This window comes from Hippoglossus stenolepis, chromosome 13 (assembly GCF_022539355.2).
Source record: "Hippoglossus stenolepis isolate QCI-W04-F060 chromosome 13, HSTE1.2, whole genome shotgun sequence".
Lineage (NCBI taxonomy): Eukaryota > Metazoa > Chordata > Actinopteri > Pleuronectiformes > Pleuronectidae > Hippoglossus > Hippoglossus stenolepis.
Window position 1 is genome coordinate 23,908,685 of NC_061495.1, and position 17,918 is coordinate 23,926,602.

At 38.0% G+C, this 17,918-nt stretch overlaps 2 protein-coding genes across 3 annotated transcripts; both read left to right on the forward strand.

The window, feature by feature from the left end:
* On the forward strand, positions 1-11,147 carry LOC118120322 (interferon alpha/beta receptor 2). Its single transcript, XM_035175138.2, has 8 exons — positions 1-70; positions 672-789; positions 1,054-1,174; positions 3,824-3,999; positions 5,451-5,599; positions 6,342-6,501; positions 8,893-9,008; positions 9,454-11,147. Exons 2-8 carry the CDS (start codon positions 747-749, stop codon positions 10,132-10,134), a joined length of 1,446 nt encoding a protein of 481 aa, XP_035031029.1. The 5' UTR covers positions 1-70; positions 672-746; the 3' UTR covers positions 10,135-11,147.
* A 283-nt stretch (positions 11,148-11,430) lies between these two features.
* LOC118120445 (interferon alpha/beta receptor 2) lies at positions 11,431-17,471 on the forward strand. Of its 2 annotated transcripts, none has more exons than XM_047342495.1 (7): positions 11,431-11,590; positions 11,871-12,003; positions 12,640-12,815; positions 13,004-13,164; positions 15,430-15,592; positions 16,374-16,495; positions 16,814-17,471. In XM_047342495.1, exons 1-7 carry the CDS (start codon positions 11,554-11,556, stop codon positions 16,832-16,834), a joined length of 813 nt encoding a protein of 270 aa, XP_047198451.1. In that variant the 5' UTR covers positions 11,431-11,553; the 3' UTR covers positions 16,835-17,471. The 2 variants fall into 2 exon arrangements, with proteins under 2 accessions (XP_047198451.1, XP_047198452.1); XM_047342496.1 differs by having other exon boundaries at positions 12,640-12,791.
* Positions 17,472-17,918: the final 447 nt, after the last annotated feature.

The window sequence follows — 17,918 nt, forward strand, 5'->3', positions numbered from 1 at the left end:
GAGGTTCATAAAGGCATCACGAGTAGCCGCTGTGAACTAGCGGAAATAATGATACACCGAGGCTCTTGTGGTAAGAACAGGTCTATGATATTACAAACATATTACACTCGTCTTGTAGCTTCTGAGTAATTGTGAAAGCTTCGGTTTGTCAGTTATTCACATGTTTAGAAAGGAAAGTATGTTAGCGACTCAATGGGCACCTGGAGAGAGGGATGAAGCTTTGTTGATTTCTAGACACATTCTTTAATATGAAGGCATTTGTCCTCATGAAAATAACGTTCAACTGAATGTATGATGCTAAGACGACATTTAACTGTCACGTTAACTGTTACTAATATGAAAACAGACTGAAGTGGCAGAGACTCACTTCACAGCAGAAATAACTTCAAAATAAATTACTCCCATTTTCGTTTGTCGTCCCGAGTAACTAAAACTGAATGTAACTACTCGATACACTTGACATCTATTGCACTTGTGTCCGTCCTGGGAGAGGGATCCCTCACATGTGGCTCTCTCTGAGGTCTTTTGGCAGTTTTTCCTTACTCTCGTTGAGGGTTAAGAACAGAAGATGTCACCCCTTGCTAAGCACTGAGACAAATTGTGATTTGTGCATATGGGCTATACAAATAAAAGTTTGATTGATATAAGATTATGTGTTTTCAAATTCGTAGTGAGGCTAACTGCAGATCTCTGATGACAGACATGGTTAACAGAGGTGTGATGGCTGCAGTTCTGCTCCAGCTGTCATGACTCCTTTCATTTGGCTGCTCACATGGCAGATCCCGTTAGGTGAGTACACAGTTAAGTGGTGTAGTTAAACCAAGAGACACTGCTTTACTAGAGGTGTTTCCTGTAGGCCTTCGGTTGTTCTAAGCACATGACCTGAATCCCAACAATACCTTTGGATATCTCTGGATTGCACAGAATGGCTTAGCACAGCATAAAATATACTTGCAGTGACTACAAACAGAAATAAAACTAAGACTTCAGTACAAATACATTTTGAAAGTTATTATATTTGTATTTCCATTGACTATCTGATTGTACTTGCAGCTATGAGTGAACTGCCCCCGCCTGTCAACCTTATCCTGACCCCAAGCCATATGTTGAAATGGCAACCAGGACCAAGGACCCCCACTGGAGTGTACTACAATGTCACCATTATCACTGACAAGTGGGTTTTAGATGCATTAGTATGGATATATATGTTTTTTTTCATTACTGTTAATCTTATTTAGAGCTCTGGCATGCTGAAATGGCATATCAGTAATAGCATTGGCTATTACTGATATTGGGGAATACAAAATTTCAGATACTGATATATGAGCCAATATATTGCCCCCTGCAATGGAATTTCTGTAAAGCAACTGCAATGGTTCTCTTAAATAATAACTTTATTGTATAGGACTTATCTTAACAAAGTTACAAGAAAAAAAACAATCCATGGTAAAAATGATTTTTGATACACCTCTTCAAAGGTGTATCAAACTGTGACCTCTTTACTAAATGGTTTTGGTATAATTTTGTCATTGCCAGGGTATTCCACAAGGATATGGAATAGCAAGCTAGTGTGAAAAAGTAGCCTGCTGGCGGGGTCCAGAGGCATTAACCCATGGAGAACTAATTTGGCTGTCAAAGCTCAAATTTGGGGCCTCCGGTACATTCTATTGTCTCTACTCCTTCATATACACTGATAATAATTATTTTTGTCTATCTGATTGTGAACATGCAGTCAATTATTGTGAAGGAGAATTAGGAATTAGAAAAGTAAGAAAGGACATTTTCTTTTCACAAAGCACAAGAAAATGACTGTGACAGGATACACCAAAAATGTTCTCTGATTTAGAGAAACATATTGATCATATATATGTGTGTGCAGGAAGCTCCATTACATAATATTTACTCTATAAAACGTGATTTAGAGCATCTGACATTACAACTAAATACTGTTTCTATATGAGCAACAGTAATGTTCACGACAGCAAAGGCTCAGTTAACTCAACAATCTGGGACTGGAAACAAATCAAACAATTAACTCAACAATCTGGGACTGGAAGCAAATCTAACAACAATTCAGTCAAGTAAATAATAATAATAATAATGAAGTTTACGTTGAATTAAGGACACATACATGCATTAGTATCACTTCTCTGTCTTCCCTCCAATGCTGCTGCTGCTGCTGCTGTGGTTTACTGCATGCAGGTACAACTGGTTGAGAGAAGTTGGGTGGTGGTTTGTCTCACACAGTAGCTAAGTTTATAAGATTTTACCAGATTCTTGGTGAACTGACATAATCACTTAGACTACAGATAGACAGCCTTTATTCTCCATAACAACTCAGTCATAGCTTAACCACCTCGCTGTGGTTGGGAAAACACATTGCCAGGAGACTGCAGACCAAACTGTTGTAGCTATTACTTTTCTACATGTTTGTTGAACAGCAGATTGATAACATTGGTCTTTTACTTTTGACTTACATGTCAACTCAAGATAACCTCACTTATGCTGGTTGAATGTGGGGGGACCGGAAATTGGCAATGCAGACGTGAGGTGGTGAATTGAAGTCAGATTATAGAATTTGGCAAGGTGCTAAACGATCCGTCCAGTTGCTGTAAATATATAAGTTCTTCGGTGACACCCATGCGTAATGTTGGCACTGTTAGAGGACTGTGCGAATTGAAGGAGGAAACAAGTGTTCAGGGACCACAAAGATTTATTGGGCCATGATGATGACTGGCATGAGCTGAGTTAGATTCCCTAGAGCTGTGCTCTTTGATCTATGTGCTAAACTGAGTCCAGTATTAGACAGACCGTCCAGATGGAAACACAAGCCAGTAACAACACAAGCATCCCTTGATTTGGTTTTCTTTGATACGTTTTCAGCTTTTCTATTTTTTTTAAGATAGCATCAGGGACTGATCAGTTTTGTCATAATGACCGATCTTTAAAGTTGCACAGAAATTCCCTTTTAGACTACAAATTTGCTTCTGACCAGAATTCTGACACTGAGTCGCTGAACAATGAACAGTCATTGTGACAACGTGTATTTAAGGTAGAAAATGTCAGGGCTTGGTGCTTACTGTTTTCCCAAGGAGAACATTAATAAATTCAGGGGCACAATCAAAAATATTGCCTTTTTCTTTAATAATGGTAAACAAGAGGTATTTACAAGCAAAACTCCACCTAAAATGGGACTTTATGCAAGTACATTTGTCACACTCATTCAGTTTAGCATGTTTCGGAGCTGTAATGAAGCACAACGTTGTTGTTGTTTTTTCATCGCCACAACTAAGTCCTCATAAACTAGGCACACTGGCTTCTACTTCAAGAAAAAAATAATCCTTTGTTCATTTTGTAACATTTGGCACCTACTTTTCTTGACACTTGCCATGATGCTTGTTGGTTTGAATGGCATCAATCAGTATTTGCAAATGTGTAATACACAAACCACCATGTCAAACCTAACCAGAATAAAACATTCTGAGACAGATAAAATATTGGCCACACATCATTCAGTCAAATCAAGCAGTTGTCTGTTTTGCTCAGTTCATCTACAGTGGTAAGTGTAAAGCTACAGCTGATTCTTGACCATTTCCTGTATGTGCTTCAAAAGAAATGCATTTTTATGGATAGGCACTCATAGACCTTTAATGTGAAACTGCAATTGTTGATGATGATTTTAGAGGTCAAATTACATTAGTAAAACATACTCCCTCTCTACCCCTCTCTGTCAAACTTACATCCCCAGTACATTTTGGTGCAAAGAATACATTTTTTTGTTGTTCTTGTCACACCATTAAGTCGTATTCTTTTCCTCCTGAAGGGGGACATCCTGGGTGCCAGTGGCTGGCTGTGAGAATGTCCACTCCCCTTTGGTTTGTGACCTCACAGGTGCTTTTCACGACCAAAGAGAAGTCCACTTTATCCGGGTTGTGACAGTGCAGGAAGGACAGGCCTCACAAGCAGTGATTCACTCAGGATTTAAACCCCTCGAAGACAGTAAGTGCAACTGTGTTGAAATAGATGATGTTCAATAATAGGGATAAATAATGAAAATTGATACATTCTCTTTCAAACAGTCCTGCCATTGCATCCTTTTCTCTCTTTGGATTTGATTACCTCCACCAAGGATGATGTGTTAGAATCATTTTTGTAAGCAGTATTCCGTAAAAACTCCTAGATGAATCTTTGTTAGAAGATCGACTTAACCAACCAGACATTGTTTTAAATGAATACCCCTCACGTAACCCTCCCCTTCAAAACATGAAAGAGAGCCTGTGGCAGCCCTCAGTTGTCATAAAAACTCAAAAGGTGTTTAGTTTGTCCAGTCTGAGCTACTGTAAAAAAACATGTCTGTCTCCGTGGAGATGACCTGCTCTTGGTGTAAATATAAAGTATTTCTAGGGTCTTCTAAGAATGCTGATGTCATGTTTCAAAGGAAGTGATTGATCGTCGGGCAGAGCTTTTATACAGGTTGATCTCTTATCTCCAACTTAACCTGCTCCAGAGTAAGTTAGCTGTTCAACACAAGTTACCATGGTGATTTACCCCGACACTAAGTGAATGAGCTTCGTAGGACTGGAAACTCTGAAGTAGACCTGAAGTTACCCCGAAAATCGCAAATCCTGCTTCGTAGTACAGGTCTCTTATCTCCAACTTAACCTGCTCTGGAGCAAGTTAGCCGTTCAGCACAAGTTACCACTGTGATTTACCCTGATAGGAAGTGAATGAGCTTCGTAGTATATGCTTCAGGTTTTTGGCCTTTGTTTGTCTCCTGATATTGAGCAGTTATTGATACTTTGATTTACAAAAATTTTGATTAAATGTAGTTTTAACACTTCAAATATCAGCTCTAGCCTACTTAACCTGACAGACCTTATTTTGCATGAGCTACTTGATCCAAAACTCAGATTGTGGTTCAGGAGATAAAATAACCCTTTATTAGTCCCACAACTGGACAATTTGCAACTGAACTGATTATCTGTTAATATGAATGAAAGTTGAATCAGGATTATGCAACTTTTCATACTGATGACATTCTCTATAGAGATGTATCACTCTGTTACCAGTAATTGGAAATATAAAAGAACTTCAATACACTTGCAGTCATACAGGGGTGCTACAGAATGGTTCCCTCTGAACAGATCTTCGTGTTAGACAATTTTATTGTAAATCAAGTTTCTCATGAAATCAGCATTCATAAATAACTTTTTACATCAAAAACAAATTTTCATATACATCCAAACTAGATGGTGAGGTGGACAAAAAGGTAAGATATTTTTTTTATATATGCTCTCATTAATGTAATGCAGAACCTCAGGAATGGAGGCATTTTCTTTTTCTTTTTCTCTTTGTTTTTTTTACGTTGGAAGAATCGGTCACAATTTACTTCAATTGTATTGGATTCGGCTGCAACGCTGTTTACCCTGTGTCTGGTCTGTGTCCTCCAGCTCAGTTGGACCTGCCACACCTGACTGTGACAACCTGTGGAAGGAATCTTTGTGTGGACCTTCACCCCCCCATGGAACACAGAAGAGAGATCTATGCCAAACTCAGTTACAAACTCAAGATTGAATGCAACAGTGCAGAAAGAGCCAAGGTATTGTACATGGGCTCACATAGTGTCTTAACAATGCAGATTTTTTCTTCTTATGCCATCACGACTAAGAGGTTTAACAGGGCATTCAAATTAGCAATGCTTAAAAAATACAGCAGGCTGTGTTGACGTTGGCTTTATGCTGCTGATACAGGTGAAATTCATCAAGTCGAGTTTGAGTCATACATTCATAGGTTGTTGGACTTATCAGACACCACAATAATGATTTCAAAAGATCTCTCAACTGTGAAATTGTCAGCTGTGAACTGTTATTGTATTTTGTTGTTCAGGGGTGCTATTTAGTGCTTTTCACTTCAGAAAAATAAATGTATATCCAAACCAACCTGGCCAAATGTTAAAAAATAATTCCCTCCTCAGTTACTAAATCAACCAATTAACTACTTTTAATTGATAATTGGTCACTAGCCACAGGCATGATTACTACTAAACGGGTGTTAATTGACTGGGTCAGTCCATAATGCCAGAATTCTTAAAAAGCCACACAGGAGTGAAAACAGTATCCTGCCGCATGCAAGTTTATAAAGTGTGAATGTTAAGCATATAGAATCACCAAACAATTCTCACAATTTAATCATTTATATAGGCACATTAAATATACACATGTGCATACATTATGTATAAAAAATTAACAAATCGCTTACTGAGTGTGAGTAATGCTGTGTTTGTCTCGATGTTTCCTCTGAGTCTAGTACTTATCTAACAGTGGTCTGTCATCTCTGTGCAGTTTTTCAAGGACATCTGGTCCCTGAGAAGACAGATTTTGGAGGACCTGGCCCCTGGCAGACAGTACTGCATCTCTATCTGCATCTTGGATACACTTGAGTCCAAGGCGTCCAACTACAGTCAACCTGTATGTTCTTCCACCCCTAGCATCTATACTGCAGGTACAGGTCATGTGGTCTTTGTACCTATGAACTTAACATTTTTGGTGGTTTCATTTGAGTAGAATTAACCTGTTAGAATTACATTAGGGCTTAAAATTATGCATAGGTGACAGATGGGTGCTGTCAGCTATCCGAGCGGCAGCTAGCTGCTAGTTGTCGGCTAGGCGCTGTTATGGAACTTTTCTGGAAGCTGGTGAAAGGAGAACTCGGGCAGCAGCTGATGTCTTATGCAGATGATTTTAATGTAGACTTGATGCATCAAGGAGACCAGAAGGTGGAACAATGTACAAACGCTAACAGAGTAACATGAGCAATTGTCACCCCCCAAGTCTGAAGATGTCTCCCACAGCAGCCCAGTATATCTTCCTCTACTTGCGTCACCCATTCTAACAGCACATCCATGAATTGCTAGAATTGCTGTCACTCTATGTTACATGTAGGTGTTCACATCCTATTGGATAGTTAAGCCTAAAGTATGCATAACTAAATCACATTGTGTCCTTGCGTCTTGCCACTGGTGAAATACGCAAAATAGTTAAAGTCGGTGAGAGTTTAAGTTGGTGTCTCTCTGTCTTGCACATCTGAGTTAGAGATGAAAGTCCCTCAACATAGATGCTACAATGCATTGTTGGTTGGCCCTTTATCTTTAACCTAACCTTGGGTACTGCTTAGAGAGAGAAGGGAGTATATGGGGAATTTAGACTATTCTCCTGTACAGATATGATGTGTAATATACAATATACATTAATATATAGTGGCATATACAGTAATGTGTGAGGATTTTCCAAAATTCCTCAACAGGCGCCACTTCAGGTAATTTGTATCATTGAGCCTGTTTGTGAAATTTGCCCTTGGAAATCTTTGAAATTGTCAAAAGAAGCCCTATCTCGTAATTTAAAGAAGGTAGGCTTTTTAAAAGAAACAGACAATGATTTGACTTGTTTTCATCACTTGACTAGAGGTTTTTGAGGTTTTGTGTGTTGGACAACTGTTTGTTAACATTTTGTCAGTACTGGAGTTAACTGCCCTACTTTGATAACTCTTGTCTATGCTGAATAATACGACTGTATCATGGTATATACAGCAGTAATGGTGTATGTTACAGTAGCCTATTATTGTTTTTTCTCAAAATGTCATTATGCAAAATACAACACCTTTTCATACGTTTATGGTATTATGAAATGGCATCATTAAAATGTAAAATAGTTAGCATTGCATGATTAGGGTATATACAGTGTGCATGGGGTATGTACATTATGTAAGTAACCCTGACCTTTACCCTAACCCTGTTCAAGAAGTACAACACATAAGGAAGTACATAAGACCTAAAAGAACATGGACATATAGTGCAATAAGGGAAATGGGAGGAGCTCTGACTACAGTTATATATATATATATACAAATTATACCATGTAAATAGCATATAAATACACAAGAAGGGGAAAAAACTGAATGAATAAGATCAAGTGCAAGAGTCAGACAGTCCAAATATAGTGCAGCGTACAGGCATACTGATCACACTAACTCTTCCCCCATCCTGCATTTAAAAGAGAAAGGCTGAGGGGATGAGTGCTTGTACCTGCTATCTTAAAGGTCCAGTGTGTAAGATTTATTCGAAAGGGATCTATTGGCAGAAAATGAATATAAAATAATTGTACTGATGTTTTCACTATTATGTAATCATCTAACTTGTACGATTTTTTTTTCTTTTCCCTAGAATGGGCCCTTTATATTTGAATATATTTACTCTATATTTACATCAGGAGCAGGTCCTCTCTACGGAGGCCGCCATGGTTTTTTACAGTAGTCAAAACTGGACAAACTAAGTTTGAGTTTTTATGACGACTGAAGGCTACCACAGGTTCTCTTTCATGTTTCGAAAGGTGAGGGTGAGGGGTATTCAGCTGCAACATGCAACCTAACCACTAAATTCTACACACAGGTGGAAATCTGAATCGAGAGCCGGAAGGCAAAGTCTGGAATTCAGAGTGTAGGGGATGGGAGCTGTTGGATAGAATGGCATTGGCCTGATGCTGTTTCGTCCGTCAACATAAAGTTATTAACTAATAATTACAAATAAAGATTTGTGAATCAGTTCTGAATCCTAACAGAGAATTCTAATGTGAATCTTTTTATTTACTCATAGTTGTCTGCATTCAAAATAGGATACAAGCAACATACTTGCAGAGTATTAACTTTCACACAGTAAGCAGCATATTAATATGTTGTGGATGCCTTTCATTGATACCGTCTATAATTGGTTTTATTCAATTTCAGTATCATCAAAATCATCTGATAATAAGCTCATGAGGTCATCTATATCACTTAATTTTTACCATAATACTTTCAAAACCTCTTGTTGTTGTTGTGAACCATCTCTTGTTTCTACAGACCCCTGGCTCTCAGCTGTATTCTGTTCATTGCTGATGTTAGGTGTGGTTATCCTGGCCATTCTGTGGTTCACTGGTTCCATCTGTCTGAAAAGGAGGCGACTACCACTGGTCCTGGTGAGTAAAAGATGCATTTAGATTTTAGAAAGTTGTAGGTGCGAGTGAAGTGCAAGGTTGTCCAAATGTTGGTTGTCGCTGTTGTGTTCTGTTACCTCCGTTATTTGAATTGATCTTCTACAGGCAGATTTTAAGTGCATAGGTAGGTCCAGTCTTGCTGGAGCCAATCCCAGTTGACATTGGGTGAAAGGCATGGTACACCCTGGACAGATCTCCAGCCTATCATAGAGCCAACACACAGAGACAAACTGTTGTGTACTCTAACATTGACGTTCATGACATTATGTTCAATTTAGGTTCTGGAACTAAGACGGGTTCAGTCATTTTATTTGATAAAGGACTCACTATCTATCAAAAAGTCAAAATCTTCATTGATCAATAACCTGATTCATCTGTTCAATATCTGCTGTGTAACTGGTCTTTTTTTTGCTTTTTTCTGACTCAGACATCCATTAATCATGTTGAAGGGATTGTGGTCATTGATCCCTACAGCTCGTCTTCCTCTTCCTTTTTGAATGTTAAGCCAACACTGATCTCTTCAGGTGAAAAGAGGAGCAACCAGTCATCAGATGAGAGTGATGTGGAAAGTGGAACAGAAAGCCATGATGGGTGCAGAGGAGATTATTCACTGCGGGTGGGCTCATCCTCTTTGTCAGCCCCCTTGTTTCCAGAGCCTGAACCACAGCTCAATATCTTTTCAAACCAAATATCAGACTTCAGTTTACAGCCTGAAGTCCCAATTTCAAAAGAGATACATTCCAGTGCTGGACTGAACCATAAAAAGAGCACAGACAGTTTGATAGTAGGAATAAAAGAGACAAATAGGGAGAAGAAGGAGGTGATGAGAAAGACACACAACCAGGATGTGAATCTCCTCACATTAACCTTTGGAAGGAATGAGAAGAAAGGGGAGGAGGAATCTCATCCAGACCTGGGAGAGGTAGAGCCACAGTCTCACTCAGCCTCAGAGGAGAACAACATCAGTCTAATTCAACCTTCACAAACTTGGGATACCAAGGAGGTGGCCATAGAAACAGTTTCCTGCTCTTCTAATGAAGATGTGGAGGAAGAGGAGCACTCTGGATATATGGGGCGTCCATGCACAGATGTGTTACAGAATTTATAGTAGAAGTCCACAAGTTTTCCATTTGGAGTCTTTTCATTATTTCATAATGTGTTAAATCCAAAGAAAGACTGGCACTGGTCTAAATTCTGATTTTGACAACAGATTTTTGGTGAGTAATTCTCTTTAGAAAGACACCTAACTTTGGGTCAAACTGTACTCTTTGTGCTTCTGTAAGTGCTGTTTTACTTACTCTGTGTTGGCAGCTATATGAATATTTTATAATGTTTTGAGTTAATGACTGATTGATTTCACATCAAGTTTGTGCAGTAGAGACAGAAGAGATTTTGTTGAATCAGAATAAGTGTGAAAATGCTGTCTCTCCCCATGTAAACAACACAACCGTACACATTAGTAATTGTGTTGTTGTTAGGGTTAGGGTTAGGGGGTTAGGGTTACATTTCCATGCTGCTTGTTAACTGAGGGAAAGTAGGTACACTTGACAACATTTCTTCAGCTGTATTAGTCTCAATATCACTGATGACGTGTGCAAAAGTGCAAAAGTTTCTTCAAATGGGATTTTAACTTACGACATTGTCTTTCAGTGTGCACTAGACATTGAATTTGAGAGAAAAGGTCAATAAATAGGAATAGTGCTTAAAGGTCCTAAGAGAATTTACTGTCTCCAGAATATGTATTGATCTTGAACTAGAGCTGAAACTAAATTGAGTATTATCAAAAAAAAATGTGATGCTTTGATAAAATTTGTATGGATTAATCGTATGGTCATCGTCATGGTCAGTGTAGAATCATTACCAATGAACTTATGTAAAGTTACACATTGCCACAGGATACGTGTATTATTACTGTTACATGTGTCATTATGCTTGTATCTGTATGTTTAATCAAACAGTGTATTAAAATTCAGAAACTGTGAAAATGTAATTTTCCATATTGAGCGTAAAATCCTGCCATCCTTTAAACTCAGTGCCAAAATAGTCAATGTATCCTGTTACTCATTCTTAAGCTGTGCACATGCTTTTTTCACAATAATAAAGTAGCATTTTATTTTGTAAGTTGTGTTCTTTCAATTGAATTATTGCAGGAAAAGCAACAGCAAGTTGACCATGTGTAATTTGTTCAATTTCACTTTGTACAGACAAGTACATCAGAAGGATAACAATAAAACTGGGACAGAACAAAACAAATTAAAGGCAATGTCAAATTTGCTGATTCCAGCCTGTTTCTGTCCAGTGACAATAAAACTCACTGAGTTAGTTGCAGGATTTGCAGGGCAGTATACAGAGGGAGGGACTTCTGGGGAAATAGAAACTCAGAACGCTACATGAAGAAAACAACCCCCCTCATACCCTCAGCTCCCTCCCATCCCTTTCTATATGTTGTGTGCTTGAAAGCAAAAGGAGTCATAACAACTTTGCACAAGACATTCAACTGCGGGTCATAACAGTCTATGGACAGACAATGGGTCTGTGGACACTTCTTCTGCAGTTACACCTCGGTAATGCTTTTTGTTTTTTGTTTTATTTATTTAATCAGCTGCTTATCTGTATTTTTACACTTTTGTTCATATACTTACAGTATAAGCTGTATATAGAGGTGTGCGTGTTGATGTGTGTATGTAAATCTTGGCAATTCATTTTAATCGTTCAGAATTAACTGTTTCTTGCATTTTGGCAGAAAGTAAGTAAAATAATGATGAAGACAGGACTGAGTCATTTAAAATTTAAATAATCACTCACTCTCTTTTAAATTTATGTTCTTATTCTCGCCCTTTATAGTGTTTGGTGTTTCTCTCACACCACCTTCCGATGTTTCCATCTCGTCCTTCAACATGGAGCATACACTCAACTTCCTGCCAGGTCCTGGGACCCCCTCCGACACACACTTCACCGTCCAAATTGTCAACGACAGGTATTCATTCAAGAGACGGGTAGAGAGAGGACATAACACATTGAGGCAGACTCAGTACCAATATGTATGACCCCTTGATTGCACTTGCTGAACTACCAATGTCCTACATCTTAACATCTATCACTGATGCACAGATTTTCTGATGATTTCTTGACAAACTACAAATAACAAAACCCTAATTATATAATAACATCTTCTTCATTATCACATTGCTCACAAATCAACTGTCAGCTGGATGTCAGCCCATCGACTGTATGAATAGGCCTCTTATAAGAGGTGTTAAATGTAACAGTTTTAATATTTGTATAAAACAAAGTTAATTTAAACAAAGTAACAAAAAGTACATGACTAGGAATAAAAGCAATAAAAATAAATACCCCTCCATTCACTAATTTGTTCACTTATTAGTTTGTTTAGCTTCCGCCTCGTTCTGTATAGTGTGTCATGTTTAATTTTTGTTTCTGAAGCTTTTCTAATTCCTTTAACAGTCCAGTTTTTATGAAGCTGTAAACAACATCAGTGGTGTCAGCACTATGTTTCACTTGCTGTGGTGATGATATATCAATCAACAACGTTCTTGGTGATATTATGATCAGTCTTTCTCTTTCCGTTTCTGTATCTTCTTTCACTTTGAAGGAAGAACTTGTGGAGACCAGTGGTGGGTTGTTTGGAGCTGACAGCTGGACAGATGTGCAACCTAACCAGAGTGTTCACTGACCCGTACACTCGCTACAAAGCCCGAGTCCAAGCCTTCACAACCACCCAGACATCTAGCTGGACCGAATCAGGCGGGTTCCAGCCTATGTCAGACAGTGAGACACCACAGACACAGTTAAAAATATGTTACACACAAATATTTTACAATATGTTGCCCAACATCTCCTCATCTCCCTCAAAGGGCAACCATCATTAGGCTGCTTCATTTTTTAAATGACAATTCTTTGTCCTGTGATTACTCTCGTCTTAGTTGATGAAATTAAATAAATGTTTCTCCCCATAGCTGTGCTGGGACCTCTTGATGTGTCTGTGTCTGGCTGTGGGAACTGTTTGATCCTGCAGCTCAAACCTCCTGCAACAAAGGGCCTCCAGTGTAACCTGCAGCTGGAGAATCTATACAAAGCAGTGATCCTGCATGTGCGAAGGACCAGGGATGGGGCACAGGTATTTGTTACACAGTTGCACTTCTCAGTATTTTTATATTCCTATTTTGACTCTACTGTAGGATTGTTGTTTTGGTTTTTCCTAACCTTCAGTTTCACCAACAGTGTTTGCAGCACTAAAGAGCTAATGTGTAACTATGAGAAATGATTTCATTATTTATTAGTTAATCACTAGAAAATCCCTAGAAAACTAGAAAAATCATTAGAAAAATCGTCTTTTGAAGTGCCATGCATGGCGCCAGAGCTGGGACAATACAGACTAATGAAATCAGCAAACAATGGAGCAGCTCTTCTTTGTCTCTTTTAAGGACTTGTTTAAGGTCTATACGGTTTTGAAACACACTTTTTGCCCCATATCTATTGTAAAATGGCTCTTTTTCAGTGTGTGTGTGGTTTTACCCACGTCTTCCTCTTCCTGTGTTTGAGAAAATGTTCAGCCGGATGAGAACAAAAAGGAATTCATCTTCACATCTGTATATTCAATCTTTTGGCCTGCTTTCGTGCCAGCTAGAATGTACAAATATGATGAGATGTAAGTGGAGGGCTGAACCATTTTTGAACAGAATGATGGTCAGATCACACTTCCTGCCCCAAATTAAGGTTAAAAACCAGAAAAAAACAGATATAGGTTAAACACCCAGGGGATGTGGGTTCTATTTTCTTATCTTTACCAACTTTGAGTGTTACAAAAAAATAAAAGATTCCATTAACAGACTAACTGATGCATTTTACACTTTAGTGGATATGTTGTTGTTTCATTTCCTTGTTCTGAACACCAGGTGTGTGGCCAACTCTTTCTTGAGAAAAAATACAGTACTTTGACGCAGGAAATGATTTTCATCACTTTTACTACGGCAACAGTTTCTGTTAACTAGAAATGGGTGAAAGCTGAACAAAGAAAGAAAGGTGCACCACCTCCATAAATAATAACACAAATAATGAAACTGTACACATTTACTGGTAACAAGTACACTTCTGAAGTTCTTTAAGGATTCCCATTCTGCACTACTTTATTCTCCTACTCCACGACAATTCAAAGGAGAATATTCAACGTTTAGGAAAAAATTACTTTCCTTAATATTACTTTACTCCACTACATTTATTTACCAGCTATAGGTAATAGTTTCCGTACAGATTTTACATACAGAGTAAGAAAATTTGTTGCACCACAACATACTGAAGCATTAACGTGCTTATTAATACATTAGTAACTAAAACTCCAGTAATTTCTCCCAAGTCCAAACATTATATTCTAAATGCTGTTTCAAGGTGTAAAGTTCAAGCTCATGTTTCATCTTAAAACTGTCACAAATATATTGTTAATTTTACACAACATTGTGACTGCAAAGGATTCAAATTGTACAAATTGACAAATTATGGCATGTATTTTTTTAATTAGCTATTTTAGTCTTGCTGTCATTTGCCAAAAAGGCCAGAAAGCATATCACAGCATGACATGTATTCTTTTCTCCTAAGATGATTTTACTAGCGATTAAACTCTGCCTCACTTTTCACACGTTTGGCCCCATACACACCTGGTATTCATATGTGGTTTTTGTGATCCCATCACAAGGGGACAGCTCTAAGTACAGGTGAATGTATTTAGATTGGATAGCGATCGGATCATGCCAGACCACATTCAGAGGTGGTCTGGAACACATGTGCAGTGTGAACGCGAATGCATCCTTCACTGCATTGTACAAGGTTAATTCAGCACTTCCTGATAGTGACTGACACCCCCACTCCTCTCTTTCTCATGCTGACACACAGACACACACAAACAGTGACATCGGACACATCTGTAAACTCAGACTGGGTAAAAACAACATTATTTGGTCTTAACTTACACAAATGACATACCTGTTAATTTGCATCTAGAGCGAGGAAGTGAGATCTGATCACAAGTGGTCACAGGAGACACATTCAGGATACGCTTTAATGCCAGACATGAACACACGTACGTAAGTGCTGGCCACTTATGATCGGATCTCTCGGGAAGGATGTTAATACCAGGTGTGTACGGGGCCTTTAAGATGCTCTGTTGAATTACAGTAGCTCATCCATGTTTTTTAAACAGCAACACAGGTGGAACCCTGTATAGGTGAATAGAGACTGATTTCTGATTCAAGATCTGTGCAGTGACATCAGTGTTTATATTAAGGATGGAGCAATACCAAATATTCAGACTTGGTAAATAACAAATAATTTATTCCTCACAATTTGCTTTTAATTTTTCCCCCCTAATCTCCTGGTTTGTATGTTTCAGTTCAGACTGAATCTGCCGTACAGTGAAGAGAAAGTGATCATGTACCTGCAGCCAGGTGTAGAGTATTGTGTGAGCATCTCTGTGACAGCACTCTTCAACTCCAACCATGTCGCCAGTAAACCTCACTGTGCATTCACCAGCCATCCTCCATCCAGAAGCTCATGTATGTCACTCTTGTTTACTTGAATACTCAGCATCCCCAAATTAAATAGCCCAAACTAATGCAAAAATGTGTGATCGTCTTTCTTCTTTTGTGCCATCAACTTTGAAATGTTGACTGGTGCAACATACCATCAAGACATTTATGTCTCTTCACCTTTTCTCTACCTGCTTTGTTCAATCAGGACATTTTGAACATGGACCTTGTGATAAAAATATCACAGTTTTACATGGTAAATGGACAGTACTTATAAAGCCCTTTTCCAGTCTTATCCACCAATCGAAGTACGTTACAGTGCATCTATACAAAGCACTTAATCATACATCTTTCATACACTGGAGGTGCCGGTTGATGTTGAACATCATTTACTTTAGTACAAAATTTTCAATTTGTATTTCCCTGGACAGTGAAAGTTTTAATGCACATTTGGGAATGTGAGTATTGTTTTAAGATAACCCACTGTATAAACGTATCCTCTGCTGTGAAGAGATGTACTCAGCTGTCAGGTAATCAGGTGTCACTAAAGCTGTCTGCATGAAAGTACGATTTATTGAGTACCTAAATGTTTAACATCTTTATGTCACTATATATCTTTGAATATACTAAGTCAATAGTTTAACATTGAAGCATGACCACAGTAAGTGCATGCCAATTAGCAGTGAAAACTGAAATCTAACTGAATTTTCAGTGTTTCCACATGTAATACCATTTCTGATTTAACTAAACATTTATATTCCAAAAGGCAGAGTTGAGTCATCTGACATATTGTCCTCTTTTCTAACAGTGTATTTGCTTGTCGGCCTGCTGGGTTTTTTTTGTATACTGGGCTTCCTCATCACTGGATTGGTTGTTAATGGTGGTCAGCGGAGCTTCACAATACTAAGACAACACCTATCCACATCTCTGGTAAGTAATGCAACTGTGCTGGAACACAGAGAATTATTTGAAACAAGGTGAAGCTTAAACTATTGAATGTAGCAGGTGAATGAGTAAAAGTCAATCAAAAGTCATGCAATTTTCAGGATTCCATTCAGATTTCACCACTATTGTGGAGGTGGTCAGAGCCATCTTACAGATTTCAATATATCAAAGCAATCACTAAAAAGTTTCATATCATAATGTTAAAACTAGGACAGGGACGTGGACAGAATGCTCTGGTAAGGATTTCTGTAAATTGGTTGATTTAAGTGTGACTGTCTCTGTCATTGTCTCTTTTATCTCCAGTCATACACAAGTACATCATGAAGGGCCCGAGGAGCAGCTGTGAGAGGGAGAGGAAGCCTAGGAACTGGCACTATCCCTCAAGATCAGAGGAGCTTGATTGGGCCAACTGGTTTTAGAGCTGGCCGAAGCTCTGAGAGAAAAATCTCTGGTTAAGCATAAAAGTGAAAAGTTTTTGCAAATTGTTATAATACTGTCTTTATGTCAGTATTTCAAATTTTTCTGACTCTAAATGTAATAAAAGTGAATGAAGTCATTGTAATTTGAAACACTTTAAAACTCAAAGAATACTTGGATCGCATGATCATTGATCACATTCATAAATACCTTAACTTATGAATGATACTTGATCTTAGCAAGAAGATTATATATTAATAACCACAATTGAGTTGTACTCATACATGAGTTTAGAGTAATAATGCAAAAAAAGTAAAAATACGCAAACTGTACAGAATATATTTTGAATCCTGCTGTCCAGCCTCTTCTCTACCAGATGAGCAAAGTGGTACTTTTTCATTATTTCTTCACATGGTTACTGGTTTTATTAACAAGCTGTTGTACTATACGATGAGAATATGCCATTTGATGACATTCATATTTCATATGCCTCTTTTAGGTTTTCATTAAAGAATTTTCATTAAAATGAAAGCATGTTGACAAATTTTCTCCAGTTCACCATGTTTTTTCAACAGATACTTTAACCTAATCTGGATGGTGATGCCTTTATCATGGTGGCACACCACCGTGATGTGTGCAAAAAATTGGGAAAGGTGCATTTACAAATAAAATGAAAATAGTAAACCAGCTTTGATGTAATTACCATTCATTCATAATCAGTTTTTCAATTAATAAAATCAACTAATAAACTTTTTTCTGATATCTGACATCATCAGTGCTCTGGGTACACAGAGTTAATTGACTCTTTATCAAAGTCTAATTTTGATCACTCTTGCTATTTTCTTTGGCTTGTGTTTGATTTGCTAATATTGAAAAGGTCCACATTAGCTTTCATTCAAGCATGTAATTCCCCAATCTCTTTGGGCTCTGTTGGAAATTTTGTCTTTATCTCATCCCAAATGTGTTTGTAAGATGGCGTATGCTGAGCTAG